Genomic DNA, 21,374 nt, shown 5'->3' with positions numbered 1-21,374 from the left:
AACTAATTTTACGCTGGCGCCGATCCAACTCGAGTTTTCTGTGAATTCGTATAAAACATCGTTTCCTCCTTCTTTGCTCTCCAAAATTTCCATCAGCCTTCAAATCTCGCCCGTGCCGAAAGAAATTTCCGCTCGTGTCTCGCGTTCTGTGACAATACGAATTAACACGTTTCCTGTCCGAGTGACACTCGCAGACCATAGTGTATTTAGCATTTTTCGTATCAATAATCTTTTTTGCACTTTGAACATGAAATCTGCACGGCTTTCTTTCTCTTCTTCTGCATACATTTCAAATGCAAATGTTAGATCAAAGTGAATTCGAAATGAAAAATTCCAGCATGTGTTCCCGTTTTCCACGATATTAAGTTATAATATATTCCTAAGAATCTCTAGAAATCCATACGCTGTTATTAAACGAAAAACGAAAGTGAAAATCGCGAATCATAATGCGTAGTCGTAGCGAGCCTGGATTATTAGTTTCTTTTCAACGATACACAAAGGCTGGAAACGATTACGAGTACGCGAAGCCCCTTTAATTACAGATCGAAATCACATCGAAATCAATGATTATCCCGACCGTTGAAGACATTCACTGGCAAGAGCTGTGCCATTGGCAGCGTGGCCAAGCGACACAACGTGACTAACGAAAGACGTTCGATGGACGCGAGTGATACAGTCTAGAGAACGTGTGTGTATCAGCCGACGAATAAATGCAAAATTAATGGTCGATTTCACCGTGGTTCGAGTAAATTTAGACACCGGTGATTTATAGGATTAACCGTATACCTCGGGAACCGAGATATTATTGTCGTATCAATTAAACGGACGCGTTAATCGGGCCCAAGGCGTTTCAACTTGATTTCCAATTTCGCGTGTGCCATGGCTTACCTAGCGTTAATTATCCGTCGAGTATTTAAAGGACCATTCTTCTTTGCCTACTCTTATCATCTCCGACGTGAAAGTTGTAATTTATTTCTTATTAACGATGAAACGGAATTTATTGGAAAATAAAGAAATTACAAGAATATCACGAGTCTCTTCTTGCGTTTCAGTGTACATTACACATGGGAGGATAAAGTGTCTTCTAATGTAAGTTAGTAGTATAAATATCGGGAAACGTGGTAAGTAGATAACCTCCGGTATACGATTGATAAGAGAAAGAAATAAATGCAAGTGCCCGATAAGATCTGTTATGTCTTCGATATGATTCGAGATACGTCCAATTCAGTGGAACTTTATTCTTTAATAATCTTGAATAATCGTGACATCATGGCCTATAATAGTATGTAAAATTTCAAGATTTTTTTTATCGAAAAAAATATTAAAGAAATAGAATGTTTGAAGGATTTTAGACCAATGGTACTTTTACATGAACGCTGTAGCAAGACGTTTCGCCTCGAGTAAATAATCGCGTTTTACGACTTGATCTTCTTAATGGATTAATTTAATTGTTGGTCAAAGCCGGGTGAAAGGCGTGTCAGTGAAACATCCTGATAATAATCGTTACATCTTAGTTAGATCGTTTCTAAGTAGAGCGATGCTTACAAAAGACCACGCAATTTTCATCTAATTTATTAACTTTCTACAGTCTAGATAAAGGAATTCTTTTGAACAAACGAACTTAATACTAAACATAAAATGACATTAAACAGACGAAAACATTTCTAACGTTAATGAAAGGAAATTATGTTGTAGAAATATCCAAATTTCAATTTACAATTAGCTACTTGTAAGTAAAATTTAGCAAATGTAACAACAATAAAATTTTTAATGTACATGCACGGTTAATTAAGTTTCAAACGCTGGCTATTAATTACATATACATATTTTTAATGATAAAAGCTTGTTAGATTCTATTTCTCTCCACAGATAAGCTGCTAGCAAATCTAATCTCCGACAAGAATAAATATACAAAATAATCGGAATTTTTCTCGGTTCTGTTTCGTTCTAGCGCAGGAGCCTCTGATAGTTTAGAAAACAAACTATCTAGCGATAGTTTTAATTGAACTAAACGATAACGACTAGCATAGCTTTGACAATAAACAATGATTCTTACAATGTTTTAACTACATATAAAATAAATATAGCAGGAATATCGATTTAATAAATAACTTCTTAAATATTATTCCCACTCCACGAATAATTCTGCAATAAAGAAACTCACCGCAAAATCGAACAGGCGCAGATCGAATTAGACTTGTAATAAAATTATCGAGTTTTGTATTTCCGATTCTTTCAATTGAAAAATAACCTAATACAATAAAATATCGGTACTAAGAGGAAAGCGGATAACTAGGGAAGTTTTCCACTGGTACTGGTAATCGAGGAAAACAAAAAACGGCTAGAGAAGCAGATTCACAACTGTCGGCTAGGAACTCGCTCCGCGTTACTTGGAACTTACTAGAAACCGCAATGAAAAAATAAACGAAAAAGCTGTCCTGGGCAGAAGAGAAAGCCGAGAATACACGCATCTTCTTACTCGTACAATTCTTCCGTAACAAAGGCCGAGAAAAGCCACAACCGTTAATCAACGACCGCCAGAGGTTGTCTGATTTTTGGGCAACCGGCAGTTCTACTGGAATCACAGTGACCCCTTTTGAGTCTTTATATTATCCTTACTTTCTTTCCAAACACAACTTGCGAGAGTAGCGCGTAATTTAAAAAATAAACAAATATTTACCATGAAATGTTAAGAATTTGGTTAGCTGTACGGCAGGAAAAAAATGTAATTAGACATTTAAGCAATTTGCAATTTCTAGAATCTTTGAGAATCCTTCAAAACTCTTGGTTACTTTCACTTCTATTCCAACTATTTGCGAAAGGAATGTACACTGTATAAGAAGTCTTATAATTAGAAATTTAGTGTTACCACGGAGAAATATATACACTTATAGTTAATTTGTTAAACGCAGAGAAGAAATCTGCGACTCCAGTAGAATCTTTTCGACTTCAAAGCCTTGAAGACTCTACGTTGCTTTCACTTTAACTATTCGAAACAGGAACACGCATTGTACGAAATTTCACAAAATCTTCACCTATCGCAATACGACATCCTTGAGATCCGCGGTACACAATTAAAATCCAATTTCTTAGTGGCTCGATCAATCCTCTGAAACCTTTTAGATTTGCTTCGAGGCTCTTCGATCATTCGCGAAAGAATTCCATACATTCCAAGAAATATCAGAAATTTATCACTGACACTTGGCAGGCAAACCTTACCAGATCCAAAGTAAACAAGTAAAAATCGACTCGTTAATAATCCACGCACTTACGCAATTCTTTCGCCTTCGTGTTTCTCAGAATCGTTCGCAATCGACTAGCTAGCTGCGCCTGTAAATACGTAATAAAGTTCAGCGGGATCAACGGGCCAGAACGGCCGATTCAAAGGTGTTGAGCACGAGGAAAAGTAAATCAGTCACTCTTATTTCGACTGGCTAGTCACGGTTTTGCACCGGGTGACGGGAGCCAAATGCCAGAGGGTCTTTGATCCGCGTATCGAAATTGACTGAATATCTAACCAATATCCAAACTAATTAGTACCTGCGATGGACGGAGGACTATCTTCGCTATAGCGTACTTCGTAGAGGACTGACGGGAATGTCGGATCGGTCAACGGTCGTTACCTGGGCGACCTGTTGATAGGGGCTACCTGAACGCCTTTCGAGTCACCTGACTGTAACTTGGATTAACGAATGTCTGCCCCCCCCCTCCTGGTTCCTGGTGTATTACCTGAGGGGTAAAGAATCGAAGCGTGTCTTGTTGAAGTTTCTCCGTAATAAATTCGATGGTCCCTCTGACTTATTAGGAGTGCAGAGTATACCGTCTTGACCATAGACATAATTATAGATAATAATTATCTGCAGAATTTCATGTTCGTGCGTTTGTAAACAATATCCTTGGATTCGATAATATACTTGGAATCGATAAACCATGGATGTTTATGAAAAACTACGCAGGACGTACACGATATGTAAAAGTACATCAAATATTCAAAGTATGGTACTCGCTGAAATATTTAATGGATAAAACAAGTTTTTGCTCGTTAAAAATATGAATTTGCATAAACACCCGCGGTCTCATGTTATCTATTTCAAGTGTCACTCGACGAATCTCGAGGGAACGAACTGCAAAATATTGCGCGTCTGACTGTTCCGTTCTCTACCTAAGTAAAGATTGTAGGAAATTACAAAAGTTTGAGTGGAAAGTTGAATGTTGGTAACCTTCAAACGAATGGAAAATACTATTAGGAATAATTAGGGGTTTTTATACCTAAGTATAATTCAGATGTAGATGTTTAAGAGATCTAGTTGAATAGATGGGTTTTCAAATGTCTAAAACTTAAAAAGGGAATAGATGCAATAAAAGTTTTTAGGAGACATTCTTAAGAACCGTTGAAATATACTACGCTTTTTAGTAGATGGGTATATGTGTTGGTACATATACAAAGAAGATGAATATGAATAAGACAATAAATTTTACGTTAGAAAGTATACAGTTATTCTACTATCCTTTTATGGTTGACTCTCGTGGATGACTTGATTAATCAATACTTCCGGTTGGTAGGGACCGATAATCTTTTTCTTCTTTTCCAGCAACGTTACATTCTACGCGAAATCTACTCTGTGTCCGATTACGATTAATATCCTACATCAAGCCTAATATCCAACATCTATCATTGAACGTTTCGTTTAAGTTTAAGTTTATGAACGTTTCCGAGGGAAACATTAAGAGAACCGAGACACGAATGTTTCGCAAAGTTTCGTCTCGCAGCGTGCGACGCGTCATTGCTTGAATAAATTTGCGTCGAATGGCCGTAGTACGGTCCGGCCATGAACTACACCTTGTTCATCGCTATTTAGAACCACCACTTTCGCCTTTTCAAGCCAGCGTTTCCCCGAGAAAGGGACACGGTACCGTGCGTGTCAAAAGATCAACCAACAGAGATAAACGGTACCTCGCTTGGGCACTTTGCACATCGGCGAAACCTCCACCGAGAAAAATGGCTAGGTTCTTTTTAGAAACTGTTCTTCCTTGTATTCGCAGCACGGTGTTTTCTCAACAGGAAGATGGAAGTAAAAAATTCTCCATGATTACGAAACGGACGCAAACGAACGTCAATTTATCTATAAATATTCGTTCGTAAGAATATTTGGTCTTTTATCGTCTATAGATACAATATAAAATAGTTGTAGAGAGAAACAGAGTTGTAAAGAGAAATTTCTAAAGCGAGATATTGGAGTAATCTAATGAGTAAGAAACAAAGAATAATATATGACTTCCTAAAAGTTGTAATCGATAGAAATTTCACTTTCCACTGGTCGATTTTAATTAAAACTATGGATACCGTTCAAAAATGCAATTGCCCTGTAATCCTCTCGATTTTTGTTCCATTTACTTCGAGTTAAATGACATTAACCCGAGAAATACGACTTTTTCACCGACAAAGATGTTCTTCTAGCCGGTTGATTCGACTGTGCCGCTTATTTATAGCCGCTATAAACGTAAGAGAACGAGACACGCGAAACGATGTCGTTAGACACGGGCAAACTCGAGCTGTCATTAATCGAACATGTTAGAATACTTCTTCTCTTTACCCGTGACGATTACCTACTGAATCGGACGTGAACCAAACCGTTGAAAAACGATCGTTCACCCTAGGAAGTCTCATAATGTACAGTGCGGCCATTGAGAAAAATTCGCAGGTTACACCTGCGTTATTACCCGACGTATAAACATTTGCGCCAGGTATGCCCATTGCTCTATAAGACGAGGCCGACTTTCGGTATTTTAATTCATCGACGACTGGTGAGAAATTGTCGTACGCCAAAGATACAATGAAACGTCCATCTGTCCCCTTCCTTTTGTACGAAATTCTCGAGCTTTACGTGAAGACGTTAACTTTGTAATAAAAATGTCCCTCTGAACGTAAACGTGACGACCGGCAGCGAATGAAAAATTCCTTACTGTTTACTAGGTATTTTAAGGATTTCCATAGTTTCACATTGCAACTATAGAATCGAATGTTTCAGCAAAGACAAAACGGTTAATTTTTTAATGCTCAAGGTATCGACCTGGGATAATTATTTTATGACTAAATCGATATAATAGAAATAGACGTATTTGTATGTATATTAACAAAAGTTGTGTCAACTGACTTGATCTTGCAAAAGGTACTTCCCATTTTTGATACTCGCGGAAAGAAAGCTTCGCTGACCTTTTTATCTATCAAAAAGTGCGACCAAGTAGCACGAAACAGATGAAAAGTAATTTTAATAAATCATAACTAACGATAAGCACGTTATTAGAAAAATAATTATCCGCTCCAATAAAACAGGTTTTGAATAAAAACACGGTGCAAAATATAGTCTCTCCGAGTAAGTTACAGTTTGCTGTAATCCACATACAGTAACGTTTAATTATCTTTACTACTCTAGGTTTACGGGTTAGCAAGTGATCGTAAACAATTTCGAGTGCGTGAGTGCATTTTCTACCGAGTGTATGCGAGAACGTAAAGAAAAACAGGAGCGGGAAAAGAGGTAGAAAGTTAATCCAAAAATACGGAACAGGACTGCGAGATCCGTACAAGCGGTATAAAATACGCAACACAGTTCTCGCAGAATCGGGACTCGAATATCCTCGCGTAGACAAACATTTATATAAAGGAAAGAAGGGAAAAAAATAGAAACGATGTCTGTTGGGGATTATGGCGCATAAACGGTAATACAGAAATGGCTATAGTAGCGATCGTTAGACTTGCAAATAAGTAACCACGCGATGCTTAAACGCTGCAATTTAATATTCCCGTATTTCCCTTGGAAAGGTGAAATATATGCGGACACACATGAGTAGATATGCTCCATTATGCGACCCTCGCATGGACTTTCCATTCGTCTCGGGAAGAACGAAAAGTCCGCCACGAGATACGCTCGAAATCGAAACATGGATCGAGTTTCATGTCGGATGAATTTTATTGCTCGGTGCATATTACGTCTAAACTCATAAAGTGTACTATTAAAATCTACGAAAACTCGTTGTCAAAAGACGAACGTTCCAAGTCTCGTAGAGTAAAAATAGCTAATTAATTAGAATACGATTCGGTAAGATAATTATCAAGAGACAACGGATCGGAGACTCGACGATGTCACGCAAGAGAGCCGCTAGCATCCGACCGAAGAGAAGATGTCCTGCCGTCTGTTCGCACGCTTTCCTCTTCGACCGAGCGAACGTTACGGGGTGACATCAACGTTAAATAAACGCAAGCAGGTAAGGATTTATGGGCGTCCTGTAAATTACTTGATCAACTGGCGTGCAAATCATTCGGGAACACGAAAACACGTTCATTCAAATCGACCGATCGAGGCTGAGTTATCGCGGCCTAACCCGGTTCCTTGGGAATATCAGACCTGGTCACGCGACAAGCAATCAAAAATGTATGCAAAACGAGAAACAAGAAACGGAACTCGACCCCGCGTGTCACGTGATATTGCTACATTCGTAGCGAGCACGTGGCTCTATCACTTTCACGGAACCGAGTTGTACTTCCGCGAATTGTTATGGCGAACTAAGGAAATAACAAAAGACGATGGAATATTAATTAATTCGTGAAGATGTTTAGTATAGTATCCGGATGGCAGTATTTTTGTCGTCAATGTATCTTTCCGCGTGTATTTTGGGTCGCTGAAGCCAAGAAAGAGGGTCACTTTCACGGAAATGAACAGTTCTAACAATTCGTTCTTACGAACATTTGGCCGACAAGGGTCATAACTTTAGAAATCCGCGAAAGACCGTGATCGTACAGAGAGCGATAAGCGGCAAGCGGCAAAACAAGCGATGACACAACCAATGCCAATGCCCCAAATGCTAATTTTCCCGTCTACCGTTCACTGTATGATCGATGATCGCGATCTAACCGGCCGCAACATAAAAAATGACCCAAATTTAACTCGATCCTCGCGATTCAAATGCGTACAGAGTAAATGCGCACAGTAGTTTAAGAGTACGAAATTAAAAAAAAAGGTGTCATCAACATCCACGGAGACGTCATACTTTAACGGTTGACCGAAATTTTTCACGCCTTATTTGCATATGAAACGAACCTCATTTTCGGCTCCGAAGACCTCAAAAACCTCTAAAAACGGTCGTGCCAGCCGAATATTTCACAGTCCGGATACTATACTAGAGCCGAAAACAAACATAATATCTTAAATCTCTTACAAGATCTAAATCGAGACCTACATTTGAAAGATTATGTTTCATTTACTCCGTTAATTCTCTACACGAGTCGTTCGCCACGTGTTAACACCAAGTTTGACATCGATTTCCGTAAGTGAAAATTGTCCTACGGAGAAAACGACGATTTATGGTCACTTGGAACGCCAACATCGATTAATAGGAATATTTTACGCGACTATGGCGCGTGAGACAAGTTCGACCAGTTATATAGCTTCTCTTCACTCTTCTCGAGAGACGAAACAACTCCGAAAAGGATAAATGTTTCCAAAGAATCGGCGAGTACGTGATGTTAGCCATATCGGCGAGACTCGTGTTTTTTCAATGATATCGTAACGTTGAGTCGATATTTCGAACGGTGAGTCACCAAGTTCAGCGATGAAATCGTGGCGATACCATTTCTAAAAAGATCCCTAGCAGCGCACGCTGTCTGGGAAGACTTATGTTCCAGGAAATGCGATCTTTCCGCAATTCAAAGTATTTCATTTCACTTTTACCGCTTTTACCGGGCTTAAATATTAGTTATTACTTTAGTCGTCGAGTTTCCTTGAAACAAGAGCGAGTCTACCATGCGAGCATTTAATCAAATGAAAATTACGGCTTTCCATCTTTTGAAATATTTCGTTTCCTATCGTGTTTCTTATTTTAACAGTATCCATCAACGACAACAGTATCCATGAAAAACGATGGGATAATGAAAATTGGAAATGGACGAGGGGAAAAATACTCTGCGGATAATAATAACTCAATTTTCCGCACCACGATCTCCTTCCGAACATAATTCGACCGATCTATCACAGTCTCTGTCACTCGTTCTTACTACGGTATTTACTATAATATCCGATTTTTCGTTTGCGATCGAATTTCACACTCTTCCGCAAATTCGCACGTGCAAGTTTCACGTGCTTCGTGGTAATCGGCACGCGGATATATATCACCGTGGCATCTCGTGCTCCACAGTGAAACTTGCCGCTAAATATTCCACTTTCATGCGCACCCCGCGAGTATCATCGCACGAGTCGTTAAGCATCCCACGAAATGAGGTAATTTTCTACGCGATCGCCGTCAGCCACGAAATCTACCGCCTCGGCCCGATGAAACAGAAAAAGAAAACCGTGCAGGCTCGGAGAAATCTCTTGATTAAAAATGAATCAACAAATCGTTGGATAGCACGGCTACCTCCTTATAGTGGATCAACCATTAACTCTTTGAGCATGGCCAATTACCTAACGATTAAACTTGGATCGACTACTCGAGCGGGACCGAGGCGCGTGCAAATTACGTTGCTCCGCTCTTACGTGCAACGTACTATCAACACGCCATAGCATTCAACGTAGCCTTCGTGTTCATCAATGAAAACGGAGGCTGATGTCACGTTTCACTCGAAGGCAGACGAAAGTAAAAATCATCCAACGCGAGATTTCCTTTTACCAAGCGTATAACGATGTGCTGCTTCGCATATAGAAAAAAAAAATCGTGGCCAACCCCCTTCTTCCTCGCAACCACGTTTTCTCTTCGGGAACTTGACGCGTGTGATCCTTCGACATGCTGGCAAACGTGTTTTTCTTGTCTCCTTCACCGAAGAAGGCACTTAGTGGCACTTACCGCGACCCTCTTGGCTACTACGATCTGACAACAAGCTTTTCATCGAGATACAAAAGGAGAAGCACATTTTCGAAGTGTTTCCGGCTAATGAAAATATAGCGATATTATTCGAATCATCTGAACTCCGTCATCTTCAAATTCGATCTTGACAAGACAAATTAATCGAACAATCCTGTGTTAGCCTACACTGTGCTTGTTCCTTCTGAAACGAAGAGACACCGCGCGAAACGAGCGGAATCAGCGCGGAGGAAGGCGTGAAAAATCCAAATTCAGGACAGACCGGAAAGCCTTGCCGCGTCGGTACGCCTCGCGTGAAAGTTTTAGGCGGACACACGTTGCATCTAGCACGGTCTATGAGCGCGAGTGAAACCGGGCCTTTGTATACACGCGCCAGGCTGATTGCTCACGTTAATCGAACTTTATGCGCGGGATCGCTTTACCGTGCAAACACGTTCGGTCGATATGAATGGCCGGTTGCTCGAAGCGTTCGTTCGACACGGATAAATTTGCCCGAAAAAGAAAAAGTAAAAAAGGCAGGGAAAAATAGGAAAAGGACGGGAACAGAGAGTAAGAACGTAGTCGCGATCGATCGATTTATCGTATGTGCTCTCCCCGGATGCAATTCGTCCTAATAATTAACGATTTCTCTGGTTAAGCTGACACTTTTTATTCGATTATAAATTTAGTGCGGACTAGCTCTATCTGGGAGGATGTAGGTTCCGTGGAGGCCGTAAAAACAGGGACACAGCGTTCTCGTGCTTCCTGCTTGCTCGCGAGGCTGTGTACGATCGGCCCGATTCTCGATACAGGTCGATAACGCTTTGCCTGTCCTCTGCTGCGATTCAGGTAAACTGGCGTTTCTCATAATCGACGTAATTATAGAATAATGGTATTCTAGCGTCGATCGTGTAATTACATATTTAGTATTATAAAATAGAATTTGCTCTGGTTTCTTAATGACTCGTGAAAGTATTAAGAGAATGCAAATTATTCGTTACACATACGTACAAATATTAATAGAATATTCGACAGAAAATACATCGGTGTGCAATCTGAAAAATTGTTGTATAATAGCAGACGCAAAATCCAACTGTAATTTCTCGCTGCCTGTTAATCACGTTGAACAAGACACGCTTCAAGCCGCACAAATCTCATCTCATTCGCAAACACCCACTACTAGGACTGTTCGGCGAACACTCGACGTATTATCATATTCACTTACAAGCCTCCTACATAGAGGCCGGCAGACTTCCTCGTTGCACTAAAATTACGGAACCTTCGCGAGAGCCAATCATCTCGTTAACATACAAAGCGATCTAAGAAACTCGTCGAAGATTTCAACCGTACACTCGATAATCGTAAAAATAAATACGAAATACTCGCTTAACGAGGATCATTCGAGATACCTAAACTCGTGATAATAGTCGCAAAGTATCCATTGAAACGAGACTCTGTGGTATAAATTGAAGATCGTTCGACGTTTAAAACGAAAAGAAGAAAAAAGAAGGGGGAGGAAAAATATGAGGGACGGACGTTGAAGAAATAAAAGTATCCGATTCTTCGCATCGTACTGTAGAATTAATAAATTTTTACGGTCAATGCTGGCTGGACGAACTTTCACGTGGTTTCGAGAGAATGAACGAGCATGAAAAGGAACGCATTCGCTACGCGATCGCGAGTTAATGGCCAAACCGACAACACCGAACATCGTGAAATCTTTTTAACGGCGTGCATTCATTTGTTCTTTCACGTGGACACTCGTTCCACTGGGTGGCAGCAGGTTTTACGCTGCTACTAAAAGGCTAATAACAAAAGTAGAGAAATTCCTGCCTGAGAAATCCTTGATAGCACTACGAGAAACTGGTAATATAGTTTCGTAAAATTAGCGTGTCTTCTTTTATTGCTTGCTTTTTACACGTCTGTGTTTGTAAAATATGAATATAGAGGTAGAGAAAATGTTTACGGAAATGTGAGAATTTTATAGCTGAAAAAAAATCACGTCAATGTCGAGATAATTCGCAACTCGATAATTCGGTTAACAGTGCAAAAATCACTTCCACCTGTACAGTTGTTGAAAGTTTCCGGTTACATAGCGTGGTTTTATTAAACTGTTAAAATAACCTGTTTCTGAAACGACAGGTTCGTTGCATAATTATATACCCTAACTATAGCACAATATTATTAAATTTCTTGTAAGAAGAATTTTGTTAATATATAACTTTTACTCAAAATGGAGATACGGTTGGCAGCTGAAAAAATTGTAGTTTTATGTTTTCGAATCTGTAAATTAAAGAGAAGAAGTTAATAAACTAAAGGCACCGTACGTTTAATAATCACATCAAAGACGTCATTCTCTTAACCCATAAATCCCTGTCAATAATTAAGTTACTCAGAGTGCATGTAAACGTGCGCGTAATGAAAACGTGCAACATTCCATTAACCCGGCACACGCACAAAAGTCGAACAGGATAACGTTTAACTAAAACGTTCTCAATCGCGTGCACCGTGAATACGCAAATTCCTCGATAAATACGGTGAAAAGATCGAAGATCATGAAGCATACTGATCTTTGGAGAAACTTTGATGATACGTTCTGATATTGAGCCAGTGATAAAATTCACTTGAATGACGATCAATTCAAATCAAGTTCTTGCAGTCGCGTGAAAGTACTACTAAATGGTACGAAGTTTAATACACTGACTTAATTAATTAAAAGATAATTAGTAAATAATTAGAATACTTCTTAACAACCACATCTCAGATAAAATTTGATTATCAGTGATATCCTTGTCAGATTTAACGAAAGTGACGAAATTACAGTAGTACGTTAAATTAATACGAAAAGTGTGATCTGGCAAGGAACTTTTGAAAAATCATCGATCATCCCACTTTGGTGTACTAAGAGTTAATACAGACATGTCCGAACTATGTGTTTCTTTTTCAGTTCTCAAGCTAAGAATTCTCTTTTAACATGGAGGTAAATGCGTGTAGTTACACTTAATGCAAATTATCTCCTTTTGTGCTAGAGTTTCTAATTTGAAGCTTGCTCTTTTAGCAGATCGCTTCACGAGACCGTTCCTCCTGACATCTGTTTTTGCAATTCTAATCAGTTGCCATTGTGAATGGACTTATCGGGAATGTTGGTAACGTTAGTTCGCTCTCTTCGGCGAGTATGAAAAACAAATTGTCGTTTCGTACAATAATTCCGAGTGATAAATCTTGAACAGGTGTAAACGTTGTATTTGATTTGAATAGAATTAACGCGGTTAATAGTCGCCATCGGCGAATCTTCATTTGTGATTTAGATGAATTTAGTACTTGTTGTTCGCTTAGTCTCTTTGTGGCAATTATTCGCGAAAGTATAAAATTTAGCAAAAACAAGAATGTAAACTCACCTTACTGCTTATACGAGACACGAGAGTTTCGATGTGACACTGCCATTCCAAAGCTCGTAGAAACAGCAAATGCCATCGGCGTTCCAGAGATCTCGCTGTTCGTAAAGCTTGTGGCGGTTCCCGTTGTTCCCGTTGCTCTGCTTGATCCTGTTCCTGCTCTTTTTGCTGTGCTTGCTGCTGATTGACAACTTTATCTCCTAATTTAACGACCGAACTGACGATTCGACCATGTGCTTCTATGTCTCGTTGGAGTACCTATAATCATAAAAGATTCGTCTTACGGTTACCAAATGTAGGAGTTTATCGTTCAGAAATACCGAGATTGTTATAAACGTTGGGATAAATTTTGCACGAATAGAATGCAGGTGTTTCGCGTATGATACAGTAAAAATACCATAGAAGGTGTCAGTGGCTGTAATATGATTTAAATGCTGTCGTTCGACGTTAAATTTCAAGCTACTAATGACAACCACCAACGAGTACATAAATCAACTAATGTTAAGTATCAAAATTAGTATCATCTTCGGGATTGGAAAGCGTGTTAAGTGAACAGCGAAATGTATGGCTATTAAGTATACGAATATTCGAAAGTACCCGGAAGCCCACGCGAAGATCGATTTATGGGCTTTAAATTGCGTTTCGACCAAGTACCGTTATCAGAGGCGATCTTCCGAAAGTTTTCTTTCACGCCGACCACTGGTAGATTAAGTCATGCATTTACAAGCATGCGCTGCATAATAACACTATTAAAGCAGTACATTAAAATTCCGGTCAGATAAATCGCCGAGAAAAAAAAGAAAGAAGAAATTAACGACTTTGAATAATTATTTTGCCGACCCAGAATCACTGAACGTATCACGAGCCACCCTGAGGTCATGAAACCTTGATAGCTTGATCCTCAAGGTCTCGTATAGAGTACGTCAAAGCCAGCTGTAGGAAACGTGGATATCGCTAGTTGACACCATCGATGTCAGATTTCAAGTCATCTGACCCAGAAGTTGTGGATCTAGCCACGAACCACCACAGAGTCATCGGACACTGCACAAACCCTGTAGTCGTGACACTCGCTACGGATCACATCGGGGTCGTAACACTTCCAGCTGCATGACCCCTGGATCATGAGATCCGCCTTGTATCATTGGAATCCACGTCTTACACCATCTCAAGAAATCCCTAACGAGTTCCATGACCTCAAGGTCCTTCGCGGTTAGGTGGTGCTCAAGCGATTCGAGGATGGCTCAACGACTCGCGACTTTGTGGCGATCTTTGCTGGGTTTCGCAAGTTCGAAGCATAAAACTCAAGATTCGTGAAACTGAAGAATATTTAGAGCTAATTGAGCGATCTATAGTCCGTGATACACCTCACAATTTAGATCTAATTGACCTGTCGTGAATTACGCTATGGACTAGATCACAGTCCGATACTGAGCAACTCGAAATCAGCCATATTAACATGTCCAACTGATTCGTAGATCTAACGATGGTAAATATAGAGCAACGTTGAGTACTGGAATTCGTTTTATGATTCGAGTCGAATGTATCGATATCGAATGCCTGCAGATAGATCGGTAAACGCCAAAATTTCAACGATCCTAAAGTCGTTAGAATCGCGACAAGATCCAGTTCTGCGTTCTAAAGCTATAATTATCTGATTTACAATTTGTCTAACCTGAAGATTACGAGTATGAAACTTAACAGACCATTTCCTTTAACATTAAATTCCACGACAACAGCTGTTGACGTTTTTGTTGGCAAAATGATTAAGTACGTGTTGAGCGACAGCGACTATTCGCAACTTTCTCGTCTAAATTTAATCGAGCATCAAATTCAAACAGGTATTTCATCTGTCAATTATCCCGTAATAAGTGTAAGTACAAATATAGCACTTCCGATATGCAGCTGAAGTGATACGAAGCTCGTCGCGGCCCAATGCAGACAGCCACACTTTCTCGCTTTTCAGTCCTGTCTTCGGTTTCCTCCTTTCTACGAACGCCTGACCAGGTGAAATTCATCAATTCGAGGCTCGCAGCGAAAAAAAGGAACGAATCACGCCGAATAGGCGGTGCAGCACGAGAAGGAAAGCGATACGATGCCCGCAGAAATACAACGCGGCGAGTTTCCTGCGCGTGGAGCATCGTTCGACCATGATATTCCCATTGCGAAGGAAGTATAAAGTAGGATTATGATTTTCCTGCCCACGGCGGGATTTAAATTAGCGATAAGAGCAGCCGCGCACGGTCCTCGTTTCCTTTTTGCCTTCCACTCTACTTTCTTATTCCGTGAATAATCATCGTTCGCACATAATTAACCCGGTGTTTTTCTTCAAATTAACCGTCTGTCTGTTTTACGTTGTCGAGTATGCCGTTACCCCGTACGCGATTTTTTATGGAATACGGTCCTCTGTTTCGAGTTTTGCGCGCGAGATCACACCTCGCGAGTCGATCGATTAGAACAGCTCGTTTGCATCGTCTTACACATACGCATCTGTCAATAAATTTCGATATTTCGTACTTACGTGCCAGAAATCACTATTCAGATTGTATACTAATTTTTTAGCAAATATATTTTTACGGTAAATATCCTAGAACAATATTAATCACGTCGATCGTCGTGTCTTGTTGCAGTGTCAATAAAATTGAAAAATGTTTTATATAACAAGCGCCATATGTATCTACGTGGAAGCTTTCTATCGACCTTCGACGGAGCAGCGCGTATCACGATAATCCGTTGCAATGAAATTTCACGTTACCCTGTCGTTGCATCTAGTTTCTTGTTACGTGTAATCAAATACATTGGGCCGGTTATACGGCGTAGAGAGAACGAACGGAGATTTTCACAGAGGAACGAGAGACGTTCTCTCGCAAGCCACCAGTGGAAGCGTAATGAGCACTGCGTCGAAATGCTTGACTTGCTTCGCGGAAGCAATAAAGGCATTTAACTGCTTTCTTTTGTACGCGTGTGCTTAACCTTTGCACCCAAGCGTAGAGTGTCCGCGTTCGCTGTGTGCCGCGATGACCCGAACAGTGATTTATTTCCAACCACGGCAAAATAGAGAAATATAGAGAAGCAGAAGAGATCCGCCAGGATAACGATCTAATCTGCCCCTTTGTGAAAAAGGAAAATCGCGCGGCATGAATCATCCAACGAGCAGAATCCGCTAGAACGGTCGGTTGATTGCGATGCGAATCGAAAATTTCGTGTTGTTCGTTGTCACGTGTATCGCCGCCAAATCGATTATCGTTTTTCCAACAGCCAACGCAACGTACGGTGGTCTGGAAAGCCGTTTCATCGCCATTTGATCCGAACCAATGCCAGACACCATTGAAAATCCACGTGTACTAATTCTTCTAACAAAATATTCGCCACAAAGCTAATAACCATAAAATTTAACGACCTACCAGAAGTTCGTGCTAACCGAAACTATAAAAAAAGCATCATCAAGTCTGACAAAGCTATCCACTTTCCCATCTAACACGAATACTTACTGAAAGTTTACGCAACCTTCAACAGCAACGATCGACGCAGCTTCTCCGTTTATCCTGACACTTGCACATCACGAAACTCGCAATAAGCAATGTATTTCAAAGTCATATCTTTTAAGTCATCTCTTCCAGTACTTTGATCGAACGTGTCATCTTGAACGAAATGTATCGACTCGCCCCACGTACTCGATACGAGCGAATTTAGGCTATACGCTCGCTGGCGACAATTTGTCGCTTTCGCTCGCATTAATCAGGAGTTCGGTTTCTTCTTCTTTTAAGAACAAGAAAGTCGTTCTGAAGTCGCGTCGTCGAATACCCACACAGCTTCAAGCTCGCATTAAGTCGACAAAGAAAATTTCAGACCAGTGAACGGGTATTAGAATCATCGAATCAGTGAAATTTTAGAGTTTAAGCGTACAGGCAACGCTAGTACTACCAGTTCGATCAACCTTCGTTCACACCTACTGTATCTGTTCCAACGACTATACGATCTTTGTCTGCTGCGAAGCGAAGTAGCTGGAATCAGCAGAGAACAAAGACGTTGCGGGTCCCGAGTCTATCCGCAGCTCGCATTAGCCCACTTTCTCCCATAGATTGCGTACGATTACGCGCGATTGTTCCACTTTATCTGTCCGCGGTGCGGACCGTGTTGCTTTCGACTGGCTCCTTGGCTCGTCGGTGAGTTTTTCCCGGCGACTTGGTCTCGTCCGCGCGAGAACAATGCCTGCGGAAGAGGCTCGGTCTTATCTGATATTGAAGATCGACGTTTAGATAAAACATAATTGGCGTTTCGCGGTTAAGACGGTGTTCGGGTGTTGAACTACGGAGAAAGACCACGGGAGGAAATTCGAATCGAGGCGTTCACGGAGAGACACACCTGCCTCGTCTCTTCGAGTGAAAATTGCGTGAAAGCCAAAAGAGAAAAAGACCACTAATTTGTTTCGATCGCTGGATTCGATTTTCTAGCCGGTGTCGGTTAACTTCGATTTCTATAGCCGGGAAAGTACACACCCATCAACCGTGGAAAACCTAGTGGTTTCGAACGAGATCATCGAGGACGCGCGGCTTTTCATACGATCTCGAACAGATTGATGTACAAGTTTAGTTTATCCGAGACGCGTCTATTGGAAATTTAGAAATTTCAGATGGCTCATTTAGATTGATTCGCATTTGTTGGAATAAACGACGTTGCCTTACCTTTGTTCGAATATCTAAATCGAATCTAGCGGTTTGATAGATAATTGGTGTCATGAGTCACGGTCAGTTAGACTTTTAACATTTCATATCGCGTATCGCACTGTTATGATATTCTTGTAAGTAAATAATAGGGATATATTTAGGACCATACCACGGAGATAAGCGATTACGAACGATAAAAGTATTTGATAGATTTCCTCAAATGCTACACGATACTTCGTACGTGACCGCCTCGACCACTTTTAAAGATAAAGACTTTAAATAATAAAGAATGGTTTCTCTATAAAATGAACGTTATCTTTCAGTAGAAGAATAGAACATATATTGCTTTACTCTTAGAGACGTGTAAATATTTACAGGAAGAACTTGAATTTCTGTTTGTTAGCTGTTACCGTAGAAGTCGACATCTACGTTCCTACGCGTAGAATTCGCTGACACTTGCGTTCTTTTTCAATTTGTCTACGAGCTTCGTTTGTAACCAGAGTCACGCGTTCGTACCTTTTTCTTCTAAAATATTACAAACATTCGAACAAATCACATATTTATAAAGAAATGAAAAATTCAGTCGAAAGAAATGCGTTTAAAGTATGTTTTGCATAACTTATCCTTAGAAGTTACGCTACAAAGTACTACGTTATGCAGCTTGTGCATACTTGGACTCTCTTTACATTCCCGTGAAGTTTACTTTTTCCTGTACACACGACTCTCCCATGGTCACAAACATTCTTCACTAGCCTACGACTTGACTAGCTAGATATCGTTCAACGGACGTTTCCTTTTCTAAATACATACATAGTACGAAATATTCGTAAAATAGTCTGCTTGTGCAAACTCGATCTGTGTCGTATATTTTTGATCTTCTAATCGGAGAACCAATTTCTTTTCCAAGTATTTGCGGAATAATCTTCCCGCGTTCTATATTCATATCAAAATAGCTACAAAAAAAGAAAAAAGAGGATACGATAACGGTGGAAAGTGCAAGGGAGCACGCCCCATAAAAATGCTATCGAAAGTATCAAGCGTAACGGAATAAATACATATTAGAAAAGTTATCTAAATCTTCAGGCACGAAGTCACATTTCACTAAATTGAAGTCGACCGGCTGTGCGAAAAACATGATCGATCTCGGAGAAATCGTAAACATTTAACGATTCTATTAGAACGGATCGATATGTCGGTGAATATTCTTAAAACAAATCGGTAAAATTATTATCGAGATCGATGATCTAGCAGAAATCGAAAGTTCTCGAAGCGGTAAAATTGAGTGGTTGTCGGTCGGTGATCGAAGCTGTTAAAAATCAACGAGGAAACGCGGCTTGTGTTCAACGTCCGCTAACTTCGTAGAAAATGTAACGGTGTTGAGTTTCCGATCTGTTGAACTATCGAGCCACGCATCGAAAAAGATTTTCGAGACGACGTTCGATCGCTCCATCTCGGAGCAGCGCAGCGCGCGGCGTTACGCTGCTTTTATAGTAGAAAGTTTCAAACACGTGCCGATACATCATAGAACAATACGCCACATGCTCTGTTCCTTGTTCCGACTTTACATCGAGTTAGTCGAGTACTCATTTCCTACCCTGCAATCGCGATTCGGTTTTACCGATGGATGGATTTTTGTCCCGGCAAGAATTCTGATATGAAACCGTAGTTATCAGATCGGTGAGTCGATTGTAAGCAACTTTGGGACAAATGGACCATTAATCTTGCAAATTATCAATCGCCGTTGATTCCATTTGCGAATCGATAACGTAGCTCCAACGACCGATACTTTAGCGATTCCGGCACAAACCGAAAGCTAGGATCGTTGTTCGTTTATTGCGAGATTTTACACAACTGGATCGTATTTCCTTCCCATAAAAGTCTTCAATTTTTGCGTACGAGAAATTAATAAAACATTCGTTCTTAATTTCCTGTTGATCGACTCTTCTTGCAGGAGATTCTGGTAACTGTCTACAGAAAATAAGAACTAATTCTTGGAAACAGGTCAACACCGTTAGTTTGTACAAGTTGTCGGAACTTGTTAAAGGATCCGTGCAATCATCCTCGGTGTTTTTTTTCTTCGAACCACGTAATCATTCGGCTTACGTAAACGTTTAACTAAGCGTGTGGCGATGGATAAGCAGTACCAACTGCAAGATACGTGCGGAAGCTTGGTCAGATTTGAGGTTAGAGTAACAGTTTTCGCAGAATTTACGGAATGCCTTTACTATCTCGAGTAAGTGAACCTCTATGCTACAACAGGCTACCGACCAAAGAAGATGCTGCGATGGTGGAAATGTAGCGTGCAGAGAGAAGCTATCGTAATGATGCGTTCGATGACGTATCGAGGATGTTTCGCAACGGTATCGGATGATCGATTAGGGATGTAATCGTATGATTATTTCGTGGTACCGTATTTTCAATTATAAAACAGAGTCTGCGAGAAGAAATAAAACCCACGTTCCTCCTGTTGCGCTTACGTGTTACTTGCTACTGGAAAATTGTCCGTGGGATGGACGATATTGGTTAAGATGCATTTTGTATTTAAATATGAAAATTACGAGGAAACGACATTTTTGATCGTTTAAAAATAAGTAGCAGAGACTGACGATGTTGCGAAAGGAACAAACGATATTAAATCTAGTTGTTGCGTTAGTTTAACTTCGTATGCTTGAAGTCTTCGACAGTTTGATTCTTCGATATAAAAATTCTCAATATTCAGGATTAACGCGGTGTTAAATACACACGGAGAAAATCATATTCTCTGTATATACGTGAAATAATAATGTTGTTCCAGCGATGACTGTGAAGTAGGCCATAGTGGCAGTAAAGCTCGACTCTGGTGCTATCGCTAATCACGATCGTTTATGTTCTTCGAGTAAAAGTGATGGATATACTTGACCGATGACGAACATTCCGACAGCCCGTTCAATTTACATGACATTTCTCCAGACTCGATTTATGGTACGCGACAGTATATCGAGTGTCGCGTTATGCAAAGCACGATACTTAACGTCACTCCGTATCCGTGAGACACTCGACCAATTGCTCTTTTATTGCTACTTTATCATTTCCAGTTACTACCGTTTCAAAATCTACCGCTTGAAATTCTGACGAGTCTCTGTAGCCTCGCGCAAATTGCACGTGAAAATTTGCACGTTCGATCTCCGCGTGTCGGTCCATTCGGTACAAAGAATCGTGCCACCGCGTCCAAAAACGCTATACCTACCAACGCCATAAATATAGCCCAAAATAAGAGCAAAAGTCAGTCAAGAATCAAACAGTCGAATTATGGATAGTTTCTCGCGGAAAAGTTAGCCGCGACTAGCGTGATTCAAGCGTTCCGTGGCACATGCTAAGTCTCGATTAAAGCAGACGTTATTTATAACAAATATAAAGATTCGCGTTTATTTATCCCACAACACGTTCAGAACCGCTTGAATTATTTCATTTGGTCCTTGATGGATTAAAATTTATCTCGCTTTAG

At 40.3% G+C, this 21,374-nt stretch overlaps 1 protein-coding gene across 9 annotated transcripts in view; it reads right to left on the bottom strand.

The window, feature by feature from the left end:
• The window catches only part of LOC132905372 (klarsicht protein-like), a 262,601-nt gene that overhangs the window by 194,951 nt on the left and 46,276 nt on the right, over window positions 1-21,374 (bottom strand). For all 9 annotated transcript variants that reach the window (XM_060960377.1, XM_060961204.1, XM_060957033.1 and 6 more), the window contains exon 7: window positions 13,230-13,484. In XM_060960377.1, coding sequence (XP_060816360.1) covers window positions 13,230-13,484 — 255 coding nt within the window. The remainder of the gene's footprint in view (window positions 1-13,229; window positions 13,485-21,374) is intronic.

The sequence above is a fragment of the Bombus pascuorum genome, chromosome 1, assembly GCF_905332965.1.
Source record: "Bombus pascuorum chromosome 1, iyBomPasc1.1, whole genome shotgun sequence".
In the NCBI taxonomy this organism is placed as follows: domain Eukaryota; kingdom Metazoa; phylum Arthropoda; class Insecta; order Hymenoptera; family Apidae; genus Bombus; species Bombus pascuorum.
The sequence above is the reverse complement of the archived record's forward strand: the minus strand, read 5'-3'. Positions and strand labels throughout refer to the sequence as shown.